General features: G+C 31.0%; 1 protein-coding gene across 1 annotated transcript; it reads left to right on the forward strand.

Moving 5' to 3' along the window:
* The first annotated feature begins 2,666 nt into the window (after positions 1-2,666).
* LOC130975290 (uncharacterized) lies at positions 2,667-8,119 on the forward strand. Its single transcript, XM_057900107.1, has 14 exons — positions 2,667-2,723; positions 4,158-4,425; positions 4,557-4,653; positions 4,775-4,896; positions 5,015-5,099; positions 5,325-5,457; positions 5,579-5,733; positions 5,864-5,993; positions 6,472-6,645; positions 6,749-6,801; positions 7,187-7,205; positions 7,249-7,437; positions 7,632-7,736; positions 7,958-8,119. The coding sequence occupies exons 1-14, from the start codon at positions 2,667-2,669 to the stop codon at positions 8,117-8,119; spliced, it is 1,749 nt and encodes a 582-aa protein (XP_057756090.1).
* The last annotated feature ends 1,024 nt before the right edge of the window (positions 8,120-9,143 follow it).

Here is a 9,143-nt window from a genome sequence, read left to right on the forward strand (position 1 = left end):
TTAAGCAGATTTAATTTATTGGTTTTAGTTATCATTCTTGGTTGTTAATTGTGTTAGATATAGGATTCGGATAAAGATTCACCATGCTGAGTGTGCTGTTTTGTTTGTTCTACTTGATAATGCGGCAACAAAACTATTTGAAAAAACTTGTTCTGAAGCATTTCTTAGGATAGACGAAGAATTCCTTGTTGATCCTAGTGTGCTTGCAGTATGAACTCTTTCATGCATATTGAACCTCATTTAATTTTTGTTATTTTTTTGTGTTCAACTTTACTGATTCTTTTATATTAAACTTCCAAGGTCTGTCGGTCATATTCTCCACAAATATTTGGTGATGTTGTTGGAGAGGAGAAAGTTTTCAAGGTTGAAATTCTTTTTGCAGTTGATCCAGATTACTCCGGGTCCTTTAAAATTGTAAATGTCTTTAGTGATAATCCGAAACCAGCTGCAACCGATGATTATATGAATGTATGATTTCTCACCCTATGTTGCAACATGTTCATGCATTTTTCTTTTTTCTGAATCAATGCATTCGATACTTATTCTAACCAAATTATCCCAGCAAGGCTTCACGATCCGATTTTTCCACCAATCTATGATGCCTATTTGCAGTATGCAACTGGGAAAGATTACAAGACTCAAGTAGTGTGTGTGAATTCTATTCAATCAGAAACTATTGAAGATATTATTACTGATCTTATTTTACCCAATCACTGCTATTCTGATGTTGAAAACGTATATTTTTTTCTCATCTGTGATAAAATCTCTTTGTTCTTTCTTTTTTGTTATTCTTGTTATATCATATGCTGAAAAGTTAGTAATTGATAGTTTTGTAAATTATTTGAAATTTGAAATGCTGTATTATTTTTTTCTTTGCTGGCAGGGTGGTTTCGTTTTTATTCTGGGAACTATATCATCTGTTTTCAAGAAACATAAGTGGTGGTTCTCAACTTGTTTGTGTGATTCTCTTGTGTCAGCTAATAAACAAATTTTATCATGTGATATATGTCAACTTCAATGCATTGATGCTGTCCCAAGGTGTTTTGTTCTTTAGTTTTATTCTGTTTTTGTAACTAATTATTATTTCAATGTTAACTTAAAATTTCCTTGTTTTCTCCTGGTTTTCAAGATTCTGCTTGAAGATTGTAGTGTCTCATGCAAATGGCAATAATATATTTGTTCTTAAAGATCGTGAGATTGTGCAACTAATAAAGACAAGGTGCTTGAACTTTTTGGATAATCACCCAGAGTTGAATCAGGTTGTCATCCAGCTGTGGTTTTAATTAGTATATAGATATATAGATATAGATATAGTTAGTTTGTATCTATTGACATTCCTAAGGAAAACCTAAATTATTATTATGCTATTTTTTAACTATTTTGTTTTTTTTTTAGGAATCTTATTGCAAAGTTGTTCCATTGAAACTCATTTCAAGTCTTTTGCACAAAAAAGTTGTATTCATGGTTGATGCTAGGCCTGTGGGTTATGAGATGAATCGATCTGTGTATATTGTTCAACAAATTTGGAATGATGCCTCCGTTATTAATGTTTTTGAGGCTGCTGCTGAGATGAATGAGCATAAGGTTTGGTTGTATAGTTTTTATAATTTGTTCGATTATTAGTATTTAAAAATATCAATAACTGAGAGAATTTCAATTTTTTTTCAGATTCATGTTTTGGTTGATTCTATGCCTGAAGTTGAAGATGCTTTCAGCCAATGTGGAAGCGATCATGAAGCTGTGGAGGATCTAGATGCTTTTTAGTTTAATATGTTAAGATACTATTTTAAGTTGTTGTTGTGGAGGATCTTCATGCTTTTTAGTTTAATATGTTCAGATACTAATTTAAATTGTTGTTTGATTTGTAATACAATGTTAGTCTCTTTTGAATTCTAATGTGGATATAACTATGATATTTATATATTTAATCAAATTTCTTTTTTAATTACAACAAAAAAATATGTGTTTATTTTACCAGTTTCAAATAAACTCGTGCAATAATTAATCAATTATTAATCAGTATTAAAAAAATGATAATTGTGGAAAAAATATATATACTGGTTAATAAAATGGTTTTCATTACCATTTTTAAATGTATTCAACCTAAGGTTAAATTTAATTGTTATTAAAAATATATCTCTCTTTAGTTTTTTTATTTATTTAATCAAATCCCTTTTTAATTACAAAAAAATATGCGTTTATTTTACCAGTTTCAGATAAACCCATGCAATAATTAATTAATTATTAATCAATATTAAAAAAGAAATTGATAATTGGGAAAAAATATAGATACTGGTTAATAAAATGGTTTTCATTACTATTTTTAAATGCATTCAACTTAAGATTAAATTTAATTGTTATTAAAAAATATATATCTCATCAGTTTTTTTATTTCCTTTTTTGGCAAAAAAATGTCAATTCAAGGTTGCCATACTCCCATTAACACATAAATCATGTTGTTCCTTTTCTTCATTTTGTTTATTTACGGGTCCTTTTCTCTCTTTTTCTTTCTCACTTTGAAACCCGATTTCGTTTCCGTCAGCTCAACGATCACTCCCTCGCACTCATCCTCTCCAGAATCAGAAAGCCAAGTACCCAGAGCTGGGAACCATTCTCTTGAGGTCATCAATTTTGTTTGTTGGGTGTGTGATTCAATGAAAGTCGCGATGGATGCTGTTCATCAATCAGGGGTCTTCTGTCTCTTCCAATTATCCCAAAAACAGGTTTTTATACTTGTCACAAGGCTTAAAGCACGTTACCTAATATTTCTCATGGGTTATTATTTCCCAAACTGATTAATGGGTTTCCCGCAGAATCTAACGTTTATCATGGGTTCTCCTAAAATAAAAAAAAATTTGCTCCTTTGCAAAGGTGAGGCTTTTTCTTCTGTTGCTGATGGGTTTGCCAAAGGCTTGATGAGTCTTATTGTATCTACTATTTGAGGATTGGATTCGGTGGCTATGGTTCTCGCTGCCATTTCAATCATCCGCATGATCGTACGGCGGTAAAAAATTTTGTTCGTTTCATTTTTTAAGTTTGGAGAGGGTTTTTTGTTGTGTTATTTTTGTGCTTGATGTCATTAATTATTCATGGTTGTACTTTGGATCTGTTAGTTAATTTTGTACATCCTCTAATTCAGTGCTACTTTGGTTTCATTTTGTAGGTTTAATTGATTCGTTTGGATAGAATATTTTTGCTATTCTTTATCTGAGTTAATCTTCTTGGTTTCTTATTGTTGTCTTCTTGATTTAATGATTGGGCTTAAGAATTGATTATCAATTTTCACTTTCAATAATGGAATCTATGTTTCTGATTGGCAATAACTTGACATGTCTTCTATTTCACCAGTCATACTTATTGGGAATAGTATTATTATATAGTCAAAGATAGGATCAATTAGTAGGTATGGTTTCTTTATAGATTTATAGATAGATAGATAGATCTATATAGATTCATAGATAGGTTGATATGACATATCTATATTATATAGAGGTATGAGTATATCTAATTTAATTACTTATGGGCACATTGAATGTCATATGTCAATCAATCAATCAATCTAGCCAAGGAGTCTAAGAGAAACGTATTCTACAAGCTTTGCCTTACAAACTTGCTCATTCCTCTGGTATAAGTAGTAATGAGGTAATGGAGTATTGTGGAGATTTTTCAAGAGCTATCAGTTGTTCCTTACTTGTCTTTTTTCCCTTGCATTCCTTTCTGTTGAGAAAAATCCAAATCCCACACAGTTTTATGTTGCCGATATTTTATTCTTTAATTTGTTTTTTTCATCTATATTCTTTCATCTTTACTATTTATTTATTGATAAGATAAGTCTTAGTATTGATCCTCTTCAGAAAATCTCTCCATGGAAGGAAACTTGGAGTATTGAGGCTAAGACCTTGACCATTTGAGAAGATGCTTTCATTGTTAATGAAAATATGCAGAAACTCTTACATGTGGTCTTGATAGATAAGCAGTTGAGAGTGTGTGTGTGTGTGTGTGTGTGTGTGTGTGCGCGCGCTATCAAAAACTCAGTTTTTACTTAACTAAGTTGTGTATTTTAAAATTGTGATTGTGATCAGTTTTAGCATGTAATATTTCATGGTATGATATTTAGAAATTGTCAGATTATTTTTTTCCTCTTTTTTAATTTCCAGCACGACAAGGTCCAAGCAACTGTTGAGGATGATTTGATCACAACTTTTATTCATCAGTTAAAAGAAGGACATGTATGCATTATTTCCGACTTCAAAGTGATACCTAATGGTGGATTGGTTAGGGTTACAAGACATCGATTCCGCATCCTTTTCAAGTGTAGTACCTCTGTTGTTGCAGCTACAAATAGAGTCATACCTAATCCTGGTTTAAGTTTAACCTTTATGGACAAGATTCTTCAAAAGCGCACTGATTATGAGTACTTAATAGGTAAGTTTCGCTTTTTCAAAATTGATCTGGAATAAAGGTGTTTTAAAGTAAGATTAATAATAGCTCAATGAAATGTCTTGTGGTATTGTATCCGGCAGTTTAATCTTTTTTGCTATAATTTGACTAAACAGATTTTGTTGGGGTGCTGTGCGGATTGAAAAGGAAAATGGATGTTGAGTGTAATGGAAAGATATTGAAAGTTATTGTCCTTGAGGTTTTTGCTGATGGGTATCCTTTGCCTTTCTATTTTTCATTCTATTTTTAAATTATGTTATGCCTGTTTTTCATTTTTTTTATTACTCTTGAATTGTTCTATTGTTGTATCTCATTTATTATAATGATTACCCAGGAAGAAAATACCCTGCAATCTTGTTGGTGACTGTTCTGCTCTTATAGACATCGATAGTTTGCAAAAGTATCACAGACCACCAGTTCTTATTTTGCAATCTTTCAAGATCAAAATCAATAGAGGTGAAAAGTTGTCCATGTTGCACACATGTCTGAGTTTGATCTATTTATATATTTTTGTTTACCAATAAATTGTTTCTTTATGAATTAATTTCTTCTTATTGTATTTTGTGATTTGTAGATAAAGTTAGTCTCCAAAATGTGATCAATGTTTCTCGGGTTTCAATCAACCCTGATATGCAGGAAACTGTGAATTTTCTCGATGAGTTAGTTCGATTCAATTGTTCTCAAATCTTGTTCCAGTGAACTGAAAATTTCTGCCTTTTTCTTCATCTCTCACTTGCTCACTCTCTCTCTCTATTGCTCAGTTGCTTATTCTCTCTCTCTCTCTATTGCTCACTCACTCACACTCTTTCTCTCTCACACTCTCTCTCTCTGTCTCTAGCTGTTTTCCTAAAATTCTTTTACTCTAATATTATTTTTTTTCATAGATACCATATCGCAAGCCACCATTTCAGTAGACTGCGTAGTAATGAGATTGGGGATTTAGTATCTGTAATTGATGATGAATCTTTTGACTGGAAACTAATACGGACTATTGCTAATCTTAAGGGAAACAATGAGGTGTGTACTATTAGGTTTTTAACATGTTTTAGTGCTATGTAAGAAGTACTCATGTTAATTGATTTTTTCATATTGTAGACATGCTTTGTCCATTTAATTCATAAAATTTTTGTTTTAATAGGATGGACAATTCTTTGTGGTTGGAAAAATTAAAGAGATTGTTGAAAATCCAGAGTGGTGGGTCTTTTTTTGTGTTTGTGGTCATCCAATTGTAGGTGATGATAATGTGTTTCATTGTCAGCTGTGCGGCAGAGAGGTCCAGCATTTTATGATAAGGTAAATCCACGTTATGATTTAAAAATTTTCTTTCATCTGTTCTGATTCAATAATATAAGTAAGCTTCACATATCAACTTATTGTGAGACTCACAAATAGATTAATCTGATATTTACTTTCTTGGTTATAGTTACAGGATTAAGATACTTGTTGAAGATGGGACTTCTTGTGGAATGTTTGTCTTGTTAGACAGTGCAGCCACTAAGCTATTGGGGAGAACCTGTTCTGATGTGTTTTTGTTGTTAGAAGATGAACATGAGGTATGGTTAATTCTCTTAAATTTTATTTCTGTATACTGTATCAATAACTATTTTTTATTCTTCAATTTCGTCCATTAATTAGTGATCACTTTTCAATTTCTATGACAGAAAATTGAGCACCAATACTGTCCACAGTTTTTTCATCAACTCATTGGGAAAGAGATTGTTTTCAAAATTCAAGCAAAGAGGATTAACACTCGCGGTTATTGCGCTACCTTTAAAATCATCAATGTCATTAGTGATGCATGTTTTTTCAACAAACTTTAGGCTGATTAGTGCATCAATGTTAGTACTCTTTCTTTCTGTTAGATATTAATGAATTGGAGGAATCATTTTTAGATATAATTTGTTGATCCCCAGTTTCTAATTCTTTGGCTGTTGTTTTTAATGGTTTCCTTTACATGCCAATATGATTTTTACTCATACTTTACAAAGTTGGCTGCGTTTTGTAATTCATGCTTTGCTTCCAAATTTTAAGGATGTTAGTTCTGATTCGGCCTTTAGCCCAATAGTTGAAGACTTCTCTCAGTGTGGACAACTTAGAAGTTATGACAACCAAGTCATATCTGGTGTTCCAATACAACTGCATATCATTAAAGAGATGCTTGCTGATATTCTTTGTGCTAAAATATATTCTTCTGCATCAAGAAATGTTAGTATTTATTTTTATGTTCTCAACCGTCTGAACTGTGTTTCAGCATGTGTAGTATGATAAAAACATGTATCATAATATACCAATTACTGTTTCTCTACAGGATCAGATTTGTTTTTTGATCGGTGAGATTATTGATGTGCTGAAACATCAGAAGTGATGGTACTATTGCTATTTGTGTAATGCACATGTTTCTCATGTTGGGAATTTATTTTATTGTTATCTGTGTAGAGTTGAGTGTCTTGATGCCATAAGAAGGTATCTATTTTATCTCTCGGAATTGTTGGTACCAATTTTCTTTTTGCTTTATTGCATCTTCTACACCTGTCTCTCAGTGTATATTTTGCTTTTGTTTACATTATTTATGTATCGCATCAAAATTATTGTTTCCCATTCAAATGGCAGCAGTATTTTCATACTTGAGGATGATAAGGTGATGCAAATACTCAAAAAGAGTTGCTCAAAATTTTTGATAGACGATGGAAATTCCTCCCAAGTAATCATTTTTGTTTTAATTTAATTTAATTATCCTTGTTTTCAGTTTAGTGTTTATGGTTCAGGTATGTGAATTTTGCTAATGTACCTCTTCTTTTTTTTCCTTAGTCAAAGAATGATTACACTGTTCCGAATAGCATGATTTCTCAGTTGATGAACAAGAAAATTGTCTTCATAGTGGATCCTAGACCCATTGGATATGAATTGAATAAATCTCTTCATGTTGTTCGTGCAATATGTGATGATATTGATATTGTGAGGTTTTTGGAGGATTCCACCCATGATAATCAACAGCAGGTGATAACATTATTATGTAAATCTGATGTTGAGTTAGTCCACTTTGTTTTTGATCAAGTTAAACTCAATTGGTTATATTGTTTTGTGTTTTTTCATGGGTGATGTTTTAAGTGTTACTGATGTTATTACTCTCTTGTTCCATTAAGAAATTTCATCTGGATTCCTTTGTTCCTCATTTTTCTTTTGAATTTAAGAATCCAGTTGAGTTTCACTCCAATGCAAGCATTCAATGTTCGTCGAGCTCAGGTGCTCCAGTGCATCAGGCTTCACCGATTTCTGTTCTGAACTGGAATTGTTGGGTATTTCTTGATCTAATGGACTTTGATGCTTTATCTCTTAATAAACTATGTTTATAGTAATATGTATATGCATACATGTATATCGCTTAACTTTTGTTTCTTTATTTGTTTAATATTTCTTTTATTAGTTTCCAAATTTTTATCATACTTGATTTCTTTATCATCTCAATTTTTTTTTCTTCTGCATTCCTTGTTCTTATATTTTGCTGTGTTCTCTGTAGACTGTTAACTATGATTTTCATGCAAGAATCTCATCCTCACAAGGTTCCAATTTAGTTGGGAATCATCAGCCTCTCACTATTAGGGAGGAGTTTTGGAGGGCCTTTGGACAATGTGAAAATACTGGCGAAACTGTTGAAAGGATGAATGAGTGTAGTGGCTAATCATTTGTTACATTACAATATATATATACATTACAAAATTCTAAATAATTGTTAGAATTTTGCTTAGTTGTGTTAAGTAGTTGAAAAATTGGTAAAGTATGTTGTCAACAGATCTATTTTGGTATGTAATTATCAACTCATTCTCTAGAGTTGTGATCTTTATAAAACTTATTGTTCTCTTTCTTATGCTTAAATTTGTATGTGTGGGTATGTTTCTCTGTGTTTTTGAATAAAGCATGGTTATTATATATAGACTTGGGTTTTGTTTGGTGTATATATATATATATATATATATATATATATATATATATATATATATATATTTGTTTTGTTACAAGTTATTAAAATGTATGCAATAATTTAAATAATGAACCCCAAAATTATTTAAAAAATGTATTTTTTTTCAATCGTGTTATAATTTTATATTTAGATATCTCATATAAAAATATATTTTTAAGTAAAATTGGTTACAGGTATTTTTTATTTATTTATCATGTGAAAATATATATTTTAAAAAATATATAAATTTGAACTTCTCAAAAAAAATTATAATGAATTTTTTAGTAATTTTACTTTTATTATTAGAAATTTATCAACTCCAGTAAAAAGTAAGTAAAAATATATTTTTCATCCATTTTTTTTTTCGATTTAGTCATGCCTAATCAAATACTTAGTTGCTTTTATTAATTTATTGATATATTTAACATAGTTATCTATCTTAATACTTTAATAGTGTAGAGATAGATAATTTTTCGTAAAAAAGGTTAAAAATTTCTAGGATACTAGATGCATTAGATCAATAGATGTGGACCGCAGGATGGAGTTAGAATGAATCTGATTGGGGAACAGGGGTGTTCCATTGGAAAGACATTATGTCTTCCTCACTACTTTCTTTTTCGTCATGCCGATTCTGATTCGGAGCCTTCTCAGTCACATATCTCTTCTCACTCTCTCTGGAATTCCGGCGAAGATAGACTCCGATCGGAAGAGGAAGAAGTCTTTGATGGTGCTGGCGGAGCAGAAG

The sequence above is a fragment of the Arachis stenosperma genome, chromosome 1 (assembly GCF_014773155.1).
Source record: "Arachis stenosperma cultivar V10309 chromosome 1, arast.V10309.gnm1.PFL2, whole genome shotgun sequence".
Classification (NCBI taxonomy): domain Eukaryota; kingdom Viridiplantae; phylum Streptophyta; class Magnoliopsida; order Fabales; family Fabaceae; genus Arachis; species Arachis stenosperma.

What these genes read in the sequence shown, in the direction of transcription:
- LOC130975290 (XM_057900107.1), top strand. Translation starts at nt 2,667, where the DNA reads ATGGATGCTGTTCATCAATCAGGGGTCTTCTGTCTCTTCCAATTATCC. An exon ending in CTTGAGGTTTTTGCTGATGG is followed by an intron (nt 4,654 to 4,774) that starts GTATCCTTTGCC and finishes ATGATTACCCAG; the next exon opens with GAAGAAAATACCCTGCAATC. An exon ending in GTCCAGCATTTTATGATAAG is followed by an intron (nt 5,734 to 5,863) that starts GTAAATCCACGT and finishes TCTTGGTTATAG; the next exon opens with TTACAGGATTAAGATACTTG.